Below are 16368 nucleotides of genomic sequence, written 5' to 3' on the forward strand. Positions count from 1 at the left end.
GTATCTTCCTGGTGCGCAAAAATGTAAACCAGCCATCCTTTATGGTTTACATTGTACCACTGCACAACGGTTTGCTATCGCGTAATTTCGTAGGTGATACATATGAAATTTGAGGGTGTGATTAGTCTTTAAAATAATAGCTTTGGTAAATATTTTAACCACTTCTAGGCATCCCCGCCCTCTAAACACACACAAAAAGAAGAAGAAGAAGAAGAAGATGCTAAGGTGGGCCACTGCCCCGGCTCTGGCCAGCCACATTTAGAGGGGAAAAGGACAAATGGTGCTATTTCTTTAAGCTTAGTGAGGGGAAATCTAAGTTTGTTCTTTAAAAAGGGCGAAAATTCCCTGGGACCACAGGGCCGGCGGCGAGAGCGCAGGCAGCTTCGTTGTTGGCACCTTGGGGATCTTCTGGGCTGCCAGTAGCTCTGAGCTTGCAATTGCACCTAAACCGCCGATTTTGCTACTTATATTTGCGGTAATGCTAGGAAGCAAAGTATCATCAATTAGAGAATCTGGTAGCCATTCTCTCTTTGCCCTGTGTCCCAGCTTGTGATTCTTCTAAGTTCCATCTCCTTTGCTGAGTGCAGATTCCTGGCTCTGGCGCGCCTCCTCTTCTACACTTGGGTCACCGCGGGTTGGCCACCTGGGCTCAACTCACCCCATCCTTGCTTTCCCCCATCACTACACCCAGTGGCGAGGGCAGCCTCACCACTCTTGCCCCGGAGGTGAACGTGTGCCTGGCTTTGATTGAGACAACCAGGACCCCAGAAGCCCAGTGACATCAGAAAAGAGGCTCCTGGGCGCTAGCACTTCCCGCAATACGCTCCAGGGCTGTAGGTGCAAAACCAAGCTCTAACTTCCCTCCAGCTAATCGAGAGGAAAATACAGGGCGCGTCACAGTGGCCTCTCCCGCCTAGCCACGCGCGGTGAAATTTCCGGCAATCGGGCCAGCTAAGACACGGGATTTGCACCGCAGTCTCCCAGCTTCTGGAGCCGGAGCCGAGCGCTCCCGGCAGCTTCTCCAATTTCTCTCCTAAAGTGCGAAGGGATAAGCCCCGTCTGCTCCACGACTGCGAGGCCGGCGGATCTGGGAGCCGCGCCCGGCTCCGCAGGACTCGGCGGGCCCGGGGCTCCCCGGCAGCGGCTCCTCTGCTAGGGGTTAACAGCAGCCCCCGCGGCCGGGCGGGCGCGGACGCTTCCTCTCCACCCGCCCGGGAACGTGGATACTGCGCCCGCAGGATGTTCGCCGGCTGGGCCGCGCAGTCAGGAAACATGAGAAGGCCTCGCTATTCCTGTTCCCGGGCCGCGCGCGCCGGGCTGGGTAAATAAAGCCGAGACGACAGCGGTGGCGGTGGTGAGCGCGCCGGAGCCCGCGTGGAGAACATGCGGCGGGGATGGGAGTGCGCCTAGTCTCGAGGCGGGAGAGCCAGCCGCCCTGCAGCCGGCCGCCGGCCCCGCAGCCACAGGTACAGCCCCCGCGTCGCCGAGTCCCAGCCGGCTGCCGGGGAACGCCAGGCTCGCTCTGGCCCCTGCGCCCCACCTTCACGGTGCCCTGGGCGCTGGTGCTCTCCCCGCCCTTCCCCCAACTTCCCTCCAAGGTCTGGTGGAGACGCGCTCGGGTGGCGGCCAAGCCTGACCCAAGAGCCTGCGCGGAGACTGGGAGCCCACCTGGCCGCGCCTCCTTCGCTTTAAAATTATTCGCCGGCGTTGGGGGGAGGGGGACACTTCTGCAGGGAGTGACCTCCCCGGCCACAGTCTGGAGTGAATCCGGGTAAGTGATTTGAGAAGAGGCGCGGGTGGCCGCGCGCAGGAGTCCTGGGAGGGTCAGGAAGTGTGGTTCACACGCCCCCGGACCCCTTGCGACAGGACGGCGCTCGGACCTTTGCCATCGCTTGCCTCTGAGCCTGCTGCCTGCAGACCTAAAGCGCGCCGGTTGTCTGTGTCTGCGATCTCTGCGTGGGCTTGGGGCTGCCGGGGAAGGGTCCGAGGTGGCTAACCTCGTGGTGACTTCGCTAGGAAAAACACGTCGTCGCATCTAGGAGGACGCACTGGGGTGGCGCGGAGAGGGCAGGGCCAGGGAAGGGTGTCTTGTACAAATAAAGCAGCATGAACGCACATCCCCAAGGGCACTGATATTAAAAGAAAACAGCAACGCTAGTCTTGACTGTAGAACAGGGGCTGCGAGCGCGGAAATTCTCTTTGACACTTACTGCCGAGGCTGTGTGCATACCCCAGGCACGTACCTGTCTGCGCGGGAGGACGCAGTCCTAGGGGACACGCGGCATCCAGCAGAGGTCTGACTTCACTTCCCTACTAACACAGACCGTAGCCGTAGTTTGATCGCGGTGGCCGCAGTCCTAAATGTCACGCGTGGGCTCTGCTGCGGTGGCCGGAGGGCGGGGCGGGGGTGTTGGCGAGTGTGGGCACTCGGCGAGGCAGAGGGTGTGTGTGTGTGTGTATGTGTGTGTGTGTATGCGCGCGCGCGTGTGTTAGTGGAGTAGCAGCCCATGCCGCGACTGGACGGGCAAAGGGGGCGCTGGCAGCGAAGCGGAGGCCGCTCGGAGGAAACGGGAGCTGTCCCGAGGCGCGAGGCGGGGAGATGGGGCGGGCGAGGGCGGCCGCGCGCCCTGGGGCTGTAACTCTGCGGCTCCGCGGCCGCGCGGACTTGCCCCTGACGCCAGTGCGCGGCAGGCAAAGGCTCAGGGTCTCCACGACCCCAGAGGTGAGCTGCTGGCTCTCCCCGACAGTGGCAGCCGCAGCCCGGGAGGTGCGCAGACCAAGCTGCCTCCTGACCTGGGCTTCTGACACCTTTACAGCCTCTGAAAGGGTCCCCGGAGACCCCAGAGAGGGGCGAGTGTCAAGGGGCTCCGAGCCCACGACTGACACCCGTGCTGCGGAAGAGAATGGCACTGATTGAGGGCTCCCTGGACCTGGGTCCTGGCGCCTTGGACCTTAGGACCATGCACGTCCCGGGGCGCGTTGGGGGATGATAGGAAGATTCGGGGAGAGAAGGGGGAGAAGTGGTGCTTTCGTCCTGACACCACTTAACTTTTCCCTGTCCTTGAACCCAACCTCACCCCGGGGGACCTTATCGGACAGAAGATGCGGGGGTTTCAACTAAACCATCCATGATCTAGAAAACACGAAAATCCCCCAAATTCCGGTATGGCCTGGGACTCATGAACTGGGCCTTGCGGATGCGGTTGGCACATTACCCCAACTCTTCCCTTCCATCCAGTCCCTCCTGACGCCCCGAGTTGGGGCTCCCAGAGGCTTTAGTCTTCTGCTGTGATTGAAGAACCACGCGCGGCCTCACGCCGGTCCCGGCTCCGCAGTCCGGAGTATGCCTCTCCCAGACACAAACTGAAACCCAGAGGCTCGTTTGGGAATTCGTTTCCTTTGCCTCTGCGGGTGAATGATTCCCGGTTGTAGTTATGTGGAGTGAGGGGATGGGGGGATCGATCGCCCAGGCAAGGAAGAAGGCAAGTACCTGTCCGAGGAGCCTGCAGGGGCGGGGGCGTGTAGCCAACTGGGGAGAGCCGCAGGGTCCCTGCCATTTGCGGCGGCGCCGCTCCTCCCCTCGGCTCTGCAGCCCGGCGACCCGGCCAAGTTCAAGGCCCAGGACCTGCAGGGGTCTAAGCACTCTCAGCCAGTAAGTAACGAGATGCACCTTCCTCTCCTAGAAGCCGATCCCTGCTGCGGAGCTCCCGGCGGCCGAGCCCCGAGGCTCTGCGGCCGCGCAGCGCGTCCCTGCCACCCGGCACCATGAACACCATCGTCTTCAACAAGCTCAGCGGTGCGGTGCTGTTTGAGGACGGAGGCGCCCCGGAGCGGGAGCGGGGTGGCCGGCCCTACAGCAGTGTCCTGGACAGTCCTCACGCCCGCCCCGAGGTGGGCATTCCCGACGGCCCGCCCCTCAAGGACAACCTGGGCCTGAGACACCGGAGGACAGGGTATGCGCACTCCCGGGGGGAGGGGGCGGTGAGCTGTGCTGGGGTCCCGCGGCAACGCGGGCGGGTTGGGGGCAAAGGGCCCGGAGTTCCCTGGGTGTGCAGGTCTGCCTCTCCAGGGCTTGCGCGTTCTCATGTTAACGGGCTCCTATCTCACAACATGAGGGATCAATTCGTCGCGGCAGCTCCAAAGAGCTTGGTGGAGACTGAGGGCGCCAGGAGCTGCCCCTCGGTCCTCGCTGCCTGGACCTCGGATTTGGGGGTTATTTGCCCCTCTCCGGACTGCGGGTGCCGGTTCGCGGCTGAGGGCGAGGAAAAAGGACTGAGCTGGGTGCAGAGACACAGGCGAAGCCAAGTAGTCGGGGAGTCCCGGCTCAGGCTCCGCGAACTTCTCTTCGGTCACCCCAGCCCTTCGCCAGGGCCCCGCGGCTCGCCTGGCCCAAGGAATCGGGAAGGTCGCCTCCCCGCAGGGAGTCCCGGGCGCGCGCGCGGCTCGGCGGGGCCCGCAGCGAACCCGGAGGGGGAGGCTCCGGGCCTGCGGGACAGGCTTTGGGTTTAGCGGGGTGAGGGGGATGCTGGGGGGCGGCAGCTTGCGGGTGGGCCAGCCGCTCAGACTGCCGGTGAGTGGAGGGCAGGCTATGCCCGGCCGGATCCCGGCGGCTTCCCGGGCGCCCGGCTGGGGAGGGGTGGCAGTCCTGGCCGCCTCCACCTAAACGATTGCATCAGCTGCTTGTTCTGCGGCGTCGCTGCTTAGTAAAATAGAGATTCGGTTTCGTCAAAATGTTACTACCAGTCGCTTCGGGTGGAATTGCATTTCAAAGTGTTTAAAGAGGCAGAAACCCAGGAGGCTCCGGCGCAGGCGCGCAAGCCTCGGGGAGCGGCCGGGCGCGCTGGCGGCCGCGCGCGACACCTCCCGGACCGGTGCGGGAGCGCATCGCCCCAGGCCATGCTCCAGGCTCTGGGCTCCAGGCTCCGGGCTCCGGGCTCCAGGCTCTTGGCTGCCTCTGCCTCCTCCTCCTTTGAATATGCTTTTCCTGAGGTCTTTTTATTTTACCTGATGTGACAGAGCTTGCCGTACTTTTAACCCTCCCTTAGTCGGGAAACGGCCCGACAGTGTTTTTGGGTTCTGCAGGCTTCCTCCACAAACCACTACCTCCTTTGGAAAGTGTCCCCCTTTTCCTAAAAGATTAAAGGAAATAGAGAGCTTAAAGAGAGCGGGGGAGGCAGTGCTCCTTTGCTTTATTCCCTCTGTCCAGTCGGCGACCTTTCCCCTGACCACAAGCGACGGAAAGCCTCTGGGAGCAGACAAGAGATCCCCGAGGAAAGTTTCGAGAGCCAGCCACATACCCTGCCAGGCCTGCCAGGCCAGGGTCACTCGAGGGCGCGGCGCCAGCGGGCGAGGGAAGGGTAGCAGTTAGCCCCGCTGCCCAGATCCGCGACTGGAATAGCCGTTTTCTTCAAATCACTCGACCTTCGTCTCCTAAACCTCTAACCTTGGGGTATTGAGTTCAAAATATCCCCCAACTCAAGATAAACCTAGCGAAATGACCTCCTCATCCAGAAACTTTGTGGCTCCCACTTCCTGCCTCTCCCAAACTCTGGGCGCGCGCAGAGCAGGGGCGCAAGGCAGGACTGCGCAGCTTGGATGTGGGGTTCGGGCTCAGCCGGTACGTGAAGGGGCCGGGCGGGCAATCGCGTCGCTCACCAGGGCCTCCTCCTCTCCCCATGTCCCAGCGCCCGGCAGAATGGCGGGAAGGTGAGGCACAAGCGGCAGGCCCTGCAAGACATGGCGCGGCCCCTCAAGCAGTGGCTTTACAAGCACCGTGACAACCCGTACCCCACCAAGACCGAGAAGATACTCTTGGCCCTCGGCTCGCAGATGACGCTAGTGCAGGTAATCAGGACTCATTAACCCCCTGATCCGTTTCCCGGCGAGGGGCTGAAGAGCGGCACGCTTAGGGTTTCGTGAGGCTCTCCACGTGGCACTTCTACCTGGAGAGGGATGGAGCCGCGCTGTGGGAGTTTCTGAATTACTTCTCACCCTCATCCCTCAGTTCAGTGCAGATGCTCCGTGCAGGAAGGAATGCAGGAAGCGCTGTCAGGGAGGGAAGTGAAAAGTCAACTGCAGACTTATGAGAAGGTAACTGGGAATCTGGATTCAAGAGCCACATATAGATGAATCCAGATGATGCCATCTGCGGTGATTTTCAACATTAGTGAGCATCAGAATCGCCTGGAGGGCTTAAAACACAAATCGCTAGACTCCACCTCCGAGTTTCGGATTCAACAGGTCTGGGGTGAGACCATCATTTGCATCTCTTACAAGGCCCCAGGTGTTGCTGAAGCTGAGGCTAGGAAGGAACCCCACTTTGAGAACCGTGCATTGTGACACTCCATATTAAGGCCAAGTATTAAAGCTCAGGTACAGAGTAACTTTCAAAATTACCATTACTGACAGCTAGGAGTAGGGGATAGAAAGATAAGAAATGATGTTTGGATCAACACCCACCCCCCCTCCCCCACCCCCAGAAACTTTTTTTTTTTTTTTTAATAGGAAGCGTCCTAAACATTTGCTGCAATCGACAGCATTTTGCTCCTGATGCTTTTCTGCTGGGCTTAAGGAGAGGAGGCAGATTTCAGATGGTTGGGTTACTTTGCCAAGTGTGGAGAAATGGTGCAAAGTTTGTGTGTTCTCTGGTGAACAGCGTTACTTTACATTTGACTAGCTTTTCAAAACTGAATCTTACTGTTCACAAAACCACGATGTTGTAGGCAGTTACTATCAGAATTTTACACTTGACATAACCAAGACTTGGGGCAGTTGTGTCAGTAAAAGACAGAGATAGGCCTGGAAATAAATAATTCCAGATCAAATGCTCTTCCCATCATGTCACAATTTTTTTTTAAAATAAATATGGTGGTTTGAACTTTTCTACCTGCAAGCAGGCAAATTTATTCAGAAAGAAGAGGAGGAGGAGCTACATCAGGTGAGAACTTTTGCACATTACAATAGCATTAACTGATTGTGAAAATTTGGCCATTCCACTAAATTTACAGTAAGCAGGAGCTCCAAAAAGAAAAAAGGAACTAGTGGATAAAATAAGAATTGCTTTCTGGAGTATTTAAAATTTCCCTTTAGGAATTACTGGAAAGTTTGACAAGGTGTGAAAGTTGACTTATAGTCAGGCTATCAATACTAGAATATGTAATTTCTGCTTATTTTCAGAATATAATTATATACAAAAACATCTGTTTCTTTCATATTATCAGGCAATGGTATTAATAGTGATTTGCTGCAGCAGTGGAGGGGAAAATTAATTTAGTGTTCTTGGCTTAATAACTGTTTAACATAGAACTATGAATCTTTTAGTGATTTACCAAAGTAGTTTCTAAATAAATTATTCCAGTCAGAAAAACCTGACTTATGAAAATAAATAACCTATGTTAAAATTTTGTTTAAATAAGTATGCTATTTATTTTTAAAATACACTAATTTATAGAGTTATTTGAATATTTCACAGTGATGTCAGCAATGAAACACTAGGTTATTTTGGTTGATATAGAGCTTTATATTTAATAGTGGCTATTCTTTCATACAGAAAGCAAAAGAACATTTATGATATGTTTTAGGACGTTTTTAAATTATGAAGTAGCATTTGTCATTAGGAGAGCCATTTAAACTTTCTTATGTAGTACTTTTGTTGAGTTGCAATACAAGTAGTTGTAATTTTAAATTATTTGCCACCTGTAATGATAGTTCAAATACAAATAAAAATGCTTTTTACATTTAGATCTTGGTGAGGCTATTACATTTTTAAAATATGCTTTACATGAAATTTTCATTCAAAACACTTTTTTTCTCTTACACTAGTCCTCAGAAAATAAAAATGCACAAAAATATGTAATTTTCAGTGGGGTAAAATAACTTTTATAATAATAAATGACAACTGTATAATTATTTCAAATTTTATTATTAATGAAGCTGATTTCTGAAGCTTTAAAGTGATAAATGGAAAAAATTAAAATGTATAGAATTACCAATGGATCTTGTGACTGATCCTATGGCTGATCATTGTTCAAATGCTATAGAAATACATTCTGAATATAAACAGCTTTGTTGTGGAATAGTATAAAATGGTAAGTGATTGGGGTTTGTATTATTGCAGGATGTGGAACTTAGCAAGGAACAATGAGTAGATGTTAATGCTTCCTCCTCTAATAATGGAAGTCTCATATTCCTGTGATCTGTCCACATATGATTTGTTAAAACTGCTATGTTCCAAGATTCTGTCTCCACTGTTGACATAACTCTGTTTTTGGTTGGTACTGAGTGTGCCTGCTGAGATATATATGCTGTTATCAGCTATAAGGCTTATAACAACTGTTAAATATTCAACAAAATCTCAGATCGGTCCTTATTCATTATTCCAAGTGTTATATTACATGGTGTGGGAATGAAATGCTCAATATTTCAGTTGAATAGCTCAGAAGTTTGTTAATTCAGTGTGTTCAAAGATGGACAGATGCCAGTTTATCCCTTTGGGTGTACTATAACAATTGCTCTGTCAACATGATGAATGTAAACACTTTTGTTAAAGTAGGATGAATATTATTTAGCTTTCCCTCCCAGCTTCTAGATGGTTGGCCCTCTAATCTTTCACTATAAAATATGGGAGATAGATAGGCAGATAGATACCAATATAAAATATAATTATATAAATTAGTCGTATCTAACTGTCTCCCATATTTTATAGTGAAAGCTTAGAGGCCCAAACCTCTATACATATATACACATATAGCATTCAGTTTGACATTAAAATTCTGTTCCAGAACCTATCCTTGGTAAGGAGATCTGTTTCGTGTAAAATACAATTTGAAGAGAATATGAGTGACAACCCGAAGGAATCCATAGTAGATTAAAAGTAGAAAATTTGAACTGATATTTTTATCTTCAGTGAAACAGATGGAATTTGCATTAATTCATCAAGAAAGAAATGCAAAACAAGAATATGCAAATTTGTTAACCAGCTATTTGCTGTTTGCAGGACCTACTGCAAATACACATTAAAGACCTTGGAGTGTATCTATCTGTTAGGTTGTACTGAAAAAAAAACAAAACAAAAAACTCCAGCAGAATACATATATTACCAGATTGGATGGTGGTCAATTTATGAAATCAGTTTTGAAACAGTCTATATTAGACATCAGCAAACCTTTCTGGAAAATCACCTAATGTATAACTATTATAATATGGTAAAAAATAAAAGACTATGAGTATATAAAACATAAAAGAGATATGACTCCTATGTATGAAAAGTTAGTTAATCCCCTATGACATTTAAATCATTTAAATGTTCCCCCATTTTTGTCTGTTAGAAGGATAGTGTATTACTTTTTTTAAAATTAGAAGGCCATTGCATTTTCATTATAAGAAGAGTTTCATAAGAATTGGATTTTACACTGCACTATGTGTGGTTGCTGTGTGAAGATTTAAGGTTAGTCTGAATTATATCCTGTTTAGTAAAGAAAGTTACAAAAATGTTTTGGAGTTGAATTCTAGTAAATATGAATGATCTAGGGGAAGTTGCAGGTTGTACTCTGTGTGAAAGGAGCAAAGAAGGACAAAAACACTCTTGCTGGAGACAGTACTGGTCAACAGAGGGAGGTTAGTACCTAGTATAAAAGAAATTAACATTGCTGTAGGGCAACTTGGGCTGTATTCGCCCATCTTAATTTTTAGAGCTAACAAGGATATTAGGAACCATCAAATCCATTTTAGAGATGAAGGATTCAAAGTTCAGTAAAGTTGAATGACGTATCCAAATTCATACCGCATGGTTTTGGCAAATTCAGAACAGGAAGCCAGGTCCTTTTCCATTGTATGGTGATTATGGGATAACAGGACATTTATGAGGATTTGAAAAAGTGAAGTGATTAAATCAAAATGGTGCATCAATTCTTGAATTTGATGATAGTTGCTAAGATCCATTTAAGAGAACAGAATGGAAGAGAGGGAAGTTAGAAAGAGAAATGTTTTCAAATTCCCAGTTAGTAGTATAGTTGGATAAAGATTTTGACAGTGAGTTGAAGAATCCAAGGGAAGTTTGAGAAATTTCATGAAGAAAGGGATCAGGCTCCTTGTGCTTCCACAGCTAATGTTCACTGGTGTATCCCAGTTAATTATGTGTAGTTCTTTTCTGCTAGTCCTTCTGGGAGTGCAGAAGACAAAGCTTATTCATTCCTAGAACTTAACACCATGGCTAAAGTGCAATAGTCACTCAGTAATTTTGTTGTCTGTCTGTAGAGAATGGGAAGGACTGAGAATTTGAATTCAGACTGAGAATTTGAAGCCAGATTGAATCACAGTAATAGTAACATAGCTTAGCAGGAAGAAGTGTTGATGAAAACTGACTTCTGAAATGCCATAGTGAGATAATATGTCATTGCATATAAATTTGAAAGGATAACTATCATTGCTTCAGGTACAAAGAAGATAATACTGACTATATTGAATATTAAATACATATGGGAAACCCACCATGTGTTTACCCATGAGGACAGGGAGAAAAAGTATAATTTGAGGGTTTTTTAAAAGTAGAATAATAAGGATTTGAGTAATGCACAAAAAATGTGTATTTATGGTATAAATCTAGAAAAAAAAAAGGAGAAATTTCCAGTACAAACACTGCCACACAAACCATTATAGTAATCTGGCCTTTCTTCAAAGCCTAGCTTAAATTCCTCAGTTTGGTCATGTTCTGGACCAAACTGGCAGAAAGACTTAATTCTCTTCCCATGTTTCATTCTTTTAAAGGCAAGTATTGCCCTTTTGAGTTTCTAAAAATCTCTGCACTGATGATAACCTGATATTTTAGAAGAAACCTCAAGTATCAAATCCAGTAGCATCTTCAAAAAAAGAATGAAAGTATCTTTTCTTTGTCTTCAAATGTTTCTTTCTTTGCCTTCAACTATTTGTCTAAGCAACACTTGACTTTTAGCCTAAAGTGAGGAGTTCTTTGGTTTATTTTCCTCCTCTTCACCGATGGCTCTGCCTCTGCTTGTTTTGCTAGCTTGTCTTTTGGAAGCAAACAGGTCCCACCTTTTTCATCTCTAATGGTTTCCAAAGCTTGGTCTTTGACCCTGCTTTCATTCTTTCTCCTCTTGCAACTTCGATAATTACCTCTGTGCCTTTTCCTCTTGAATTGGGTCATCCCCTCCCTTCAATCTCAGATACCACTTTTATTTTCTTACCAGACATGTCACCAGTATTAGCACCTCAAACTAGACATTGCCCAAGCCAAACACATCATTTTCTCCTCAAAAAGTTTTATCTCTTTCCCCACATGCACTACCTTTCTCTTGGTTACACAGGTTTGATGACTCAAGGTCATCTTTAACTCTTCCCTCTTCCTCAGCCCCTACAATTTCTCTGGAATTTCACTTCCATTTGTTCCTGTGTCCTCTTTATTGCGAATGCACTTCCCTTCCCTCTCAACCTGACCTATTCTGGACCTTCTTCAAAGCCTCACTTAAATTCCTCAAAAAGGCTGGAGTCACATATGAAAGTAACCCCTCTTTCCTTTGGACTCCTGTATCATTTTAATGTCTGGTATGCCATTCATCACATTCTTTCTTATATTAGCTATTTGTATACCCTCCTACTTCTCTGACTGGACTTTTCTCTTACTAGAATGTTTTGAGGTCAAGGCCTCTTCATTTTTCCTTATTCCACAAATACACTCAGTGTCTGTAGTAAGCAACATGTTTGTCGAATGAATGAATGGATATGAATGTCCAGTATTCTTATGTCCTAAGAATATTTAATGATCAGAGGTGCTGAGAGAGGCTTAGCTCCTTTATGAGAAAATAATTGCACCATGGATAATGTTTTTAAGTTTTGTTAATTGAAAAATAATACCGTTTTAGGTGTCAAATTGGTTTGCTAATGCAAGACGTCGGCTTAAGAATACCGTTCGACAGCCAGATTTAAGCTGGGCTTTGAGAATAAAGTTATACAACAAGTATGTTCAAGGCAATGCTGAACGGCTTAGCGTAAGCAGTGATGACTCGTGTTCTGAAGGTTTGTTAATATTTTTATTTTGCTTTCTTTGTTTTGCCTCTATAGCAAGTTCACCATAATTGCTGTTTTTAAGGTTGTTCTCACAAAATATGATGGTGCTATAACGGTTCTTTTTTATCGCATGAAGTAACTTCATTTTTATAATACTATAAATGACCAAAGGAATGATGGCCATTTCCTCTTGTTTATAGATATACCATGTGTCAAAATAACGTATTCAGTGAAATTCATTAAAATTAAAATACCATAAGTGAGAGATGACATAAATATTTGCTTTCATTGCCTAAAAGTTGATCTTGAATATCAAAGATAATTTTATATACTTTAAATATATTTCCTTTATACAGTTTTAAGGATTAAATGTAAGAGTTGGGTGGCTGGGGGAAAGTATACATACCATCCTACTTAGTGATACTGTTCCGTTGTAGATGGAGAAAATCCTCCAAGAAACCACATGAACGAAGGGGGCTATAGTACCCCAGTTCACCATCCCGTGATTAAAAGTGAGAGCTCCGTCATCAAAGCAGGAGTGAGGCCAGAGTCACAGGCCAGTGAGGACTACGTGGCACCCCCCAAATACAAGAGCAGCTTGTTGAACCGTTACCTTAATGACTCTTTGAGACATGTCATGGCCACGAACACTACCATGATGGGAAAAACAAGGCAAAGAAACCACTCGGGATCTTTTAGCTCCAATGAATTTGAGGAAGAATTAGTGTCTCCATCGTCATCAGAAACCGAAGGCAACTTTGTCTATCGTACAGGTAAGCCCATGTTTCCTGTAGTAATTTCTGTGATACCTTTTTAAAGCACAATGAAAACTGCACCAGAGGGGTTTATTTTATTTTATTTATTATTATTATTATTTTTTCTCTCAGTGAAGTTGACAGATGCATTTAATTCTCCTGGCAGCAATGTGTGACAACATGTATTCACTGCTTCCAATCAGGGAAGCTCACTCAAGTCTTCATGTACAGTAATTTTTTTTTTTTTTTTTGAGACAGAGTTTCACTCTTGTTACCCAAGCTGGAGTGCAATGGCGCAATCTTGGCTCACTACAACCTCTGCCTCCCGGGTTCAAGCAATTCTACTGCCTCAGCCTCCCGAGTAGCTGGGGTTACAGGCATGCACCACCACTCCCAGCTGATTTTGTATTTTTAGTAGAGATGGGGTTTCTCCATGTTGGTCAGGCTGGTCTCGAACTCCCGACCTCAGGTGATCCACCCGCCTCAGCCTCCCAAAGTGCTGGGATTACAGACGTGAGCCACTACACCCAGCCAATGTACAGGATTTTTAGAGGGAGTCAGTAACACAGGCACGCAATACTTATATAACTGACCTCAGCTACTCAGACTGTAGTACCCAACAAAGTGACCACAAATGTTCACCATAAATCATATTTTTGCATAAATTATCTGATCAAACTAGTATCTCATGGCCCAAGGCCTCAGGAATACAAAAACACTCATATCCAGCAGTTTATTCCAAGGGCTCTGAACTCATCTCCTTAGAGCTAACCAAAGGTTTTTCCTAGAAACCAGCTTTTCTTGGGAATGTGCAAGGTGTGAGCCACTCTGGCCTGCTGAGTTAGCTCTTTCCTGCACTATATTTCTTCATAAGAGACTTACCAACTTTCTGCAACTAAAGCTCATTCAGCATTATCTTATAAAGTATCCACCCACATCATTCTTAGCAAACTATCACAAGAAGAGAAAACCAAACACCGCATGTTCTCACTCATAGGTGGGAACTGAACAATGAGCTCACTTGGACTCGGGAAGGGGAACATCACACACTGGGGCCTATCATGGGGAGGGGGGGGGGAGGGATTGCATTGGGGAGTTATACCTGATATAAATGATGAATTGATGGGTGCTGACGAGTTGATGGGTGCAGCACACCAACATGGCACATGTATACATATGTAACAAACCTGCACGTTATGCACATGTACCCTAGAACTTAAAGTATAATAATAAAAAAAAACTATACTATATTTAAAAAGGAAGTAGGTTTCATGTATTAATTAGAAATCTGCATGCCAATTTAAAAATTGAAGTTTCTCTTTCTTGCTGATTTTCAGAGGGGTTTATTTTAACAGGTATAAAGGCATCAGATTATTCACATATTGCCCATAATTCAGTTTTAAAGCTTTTGTTTTGTTTATAATTGCCAATGGATACATTTGTTAGTAGATTATGGTCTTATTGAGAAATTTTCAGTTTTCGTATTAAGGACAAGAAGTTTTATTCTTTTTCTATTTTTTAATTTTAATTTTTTAATATTTTTGCTTTGTTTTTATACAAAAATTAACTCAAGATGGAAAATTTTCATTCTTAATGATAATTTTAATCTTCATAATAACAATGTTTAGGGGAGGTATATACTGGCTTTTATAAATAATTCATAATAGAGGATAGTGCCAGATTGTGGCCAATCCTGCAAATACTTTGTATTTTGTCTTTTCTGTTAAATGCTTTGATTGCTAAATAGTGATGGTAAATGAAAACAAATTAATAGGGGTGCCAAGCTTTTGTGAAAGAAAGGTATAGGTCTGGCTTCCATTGCTCTGGAAATTTTACTCTCATTCCTGAAAAGCATAAGCAGGGCTGAAAGATAGCTTTTAAAATTGTACTTTCCTTCCAGAAATAAAGAATTGATTCCAACCTGTCCAAAACTCTCAGATAGAGTAGTAGGTTTGGTAAAAATTTCTATCTTGACTTCAGTTCCCAGAGAGGTTTGCTCTTAAGAAGTGTATGAGGTGACTTTCGAACAAGGAATATGCATGACCTACATCTACATCTGGTGTAGACAGAGTCTGGGTCCTGAAAATGCCAGCAAATAGGATTTAGAATATTAGAGCTGGAAATAACCTCAGAAAGCATCTAGAACAGGGACATTACATCACAGATAAGAAAACCCAGACCAAGAACACATAGTAGGTACTCTCCTCCAGATCTCTGAGTCTGCACAAAAGATAGGAAGAACATCACTACTGTAGTCACTATTATTATCCCTACTACTACCAATCATGTATAGAGTAGTTACGGTATGCTAGGCCCTATGATATAAACTATACACATTTTACTACATCTTTTCTTCATAATATCAAGAAGCTTGGTCTGTGAACAGTAGGGCTTTATTAAGAAATCTAAAGTTGCTCTGTTAATATACCCTGTAGATCATTTCACCAGCAATCTGATTTTCAAACGTCTACAAATATATATGAGACAAATGATCTACAAAGATTCAGAGAAAATAGCAATACATTTCTTTTTTTTTTTTTTTTTTTTTTGAGACGGAGTCTTGCTCTGTCGCCCGGGCTGGAGTGCAGCGGCCGGATCTCAGCTCACTGCAAGCTCCACCTCCCGGGTTTACGCCATTCTCCTGCCTCAGCCTCCCGAGTAGCTGGGACTACAGGCGCCCGCCACCTCGCCCGGCTAGTTTTTTGTATTTTTAGTAGAGACGGGGTTTCACCGGGTTAGCCAGGATGGTCTCGATCTCCTGACCTCGTGATCCGCCCGTCTCGGCCTCCCAAAGTGCTGGGATTACAGGCTTGAGCCACCGCGCCCGGCCGAAAATAGCAATACATTTCTAAAGACTTAAATCAACCTCATCTTCTCTTTGCATCACCAACTCTAACAATAAAAGCAAACTCTAAACACTCAGAAATACAGAAATCATCTTGTAAACAATAATTGGATCTAGGAAGAAGAAAAAATAAAAGGAAATTTAGCCAATAATGAAAATGAAGCTGGGCATTGTGGCTCATGCCTGTAATCCCAACACTTTGGGAGGCAGAGGCAAGAGGATTCCTTGAACCTAGGAGTTTGAGACAAGCCTAGGCAACATGGTGAGACTCCCATTGCTACAATTTTTTTTTTAATTGCCCATGCATGGTGGTGCATACCTGCAGTCCCAGCTACTTGGGAGGCTGAGGTGGGAGGACAGCTGGAGCCCAGGAGATCAAGGCTGCAGTGAACCGTGATCGTGCCACTGCACACCAGCCTTGGGCAACAGAGGGAGCCCCTGTTGCAAAAGAAAAAAAAAGAAAATGAAGATACTACATATTAACATCTAACTATTGTAACCAGAGAACTTGAAAGTAATTCAGAGTTTTATGAATGTTTATTTTTCGAGAAAGGAAATCACATTGTTCAAATACAGATAATTGAAAAAAAGTAATAAAAATAAAACCAAAAAAGGTCAAATGGAAAGCTGAAAAATAAATAAGAGTTGACTCTTTTAAAACAATAATAAATTAAACAAGCAAAAATCGACACAAATTAAAATTGGAAATTACAAAGGAAGGAAACAGCAATCAATAAATAGTTATTA

The 16368-nt window shown here is 46.0% G+C and overlaps 1 protein-coding gene across 4 annotated transcripts in view; it reads left to right on the forward strand.

Moving 5' to 3' along the window:
* Positions 1-1323: 1323 nt before the first annotated feature.
* The window catches only part of MKX (mohawk homeobox), a 76076-nt gene continuing 61031 nt past the window's right edge, over positions 1324-16368 (forward strand). Inside the window, exons 1-5 of one of the 4 annotated variants that reach the window (XM_023194679.2) lie at positions 1324-1466; positions 3684-3953; positions 5685-5844; positions 11877-12030; positions 12459-12794. In XM_023194679.2, the coding sequence (XP_023050447.1) occupies positions 3766-3953; positions 5685-5844; positions 11877-12030; positions 12459-12794 (838 nt within the window). In that variant the 5' untranslated portion in view covers positions 1324-1466; positions 3684-3765. Of the gene's footprint in view, positions 1467-1601; positions 1772-3635; positions 3954-5684; positions 5845-11876; positions 12031-12458; positions 12795-16368 lie in introns of those variants that run through there. The other 3 variants (XM_023194680.3, XM_026448212.1, XM_026448213.1) reach the window with 3 other exon arrangements.

Source organism: Piliocolobus tephrosceles, chromosome 9, assembly GCF_002776525.5.
Source record: "Piliocolobus tephrosceles isolate RC106 chromosome 9, ASM277652v3, whole genome shotgun sequence".
In the NCBI taxonomy this organism is placed as follows: domain Eukaryota; kingdom Metazoa; phylum Chordata; class Mammalia; order Primates; family Cercopithecidae; genus Piliocolobus; species Piliocolobus tephrosceles.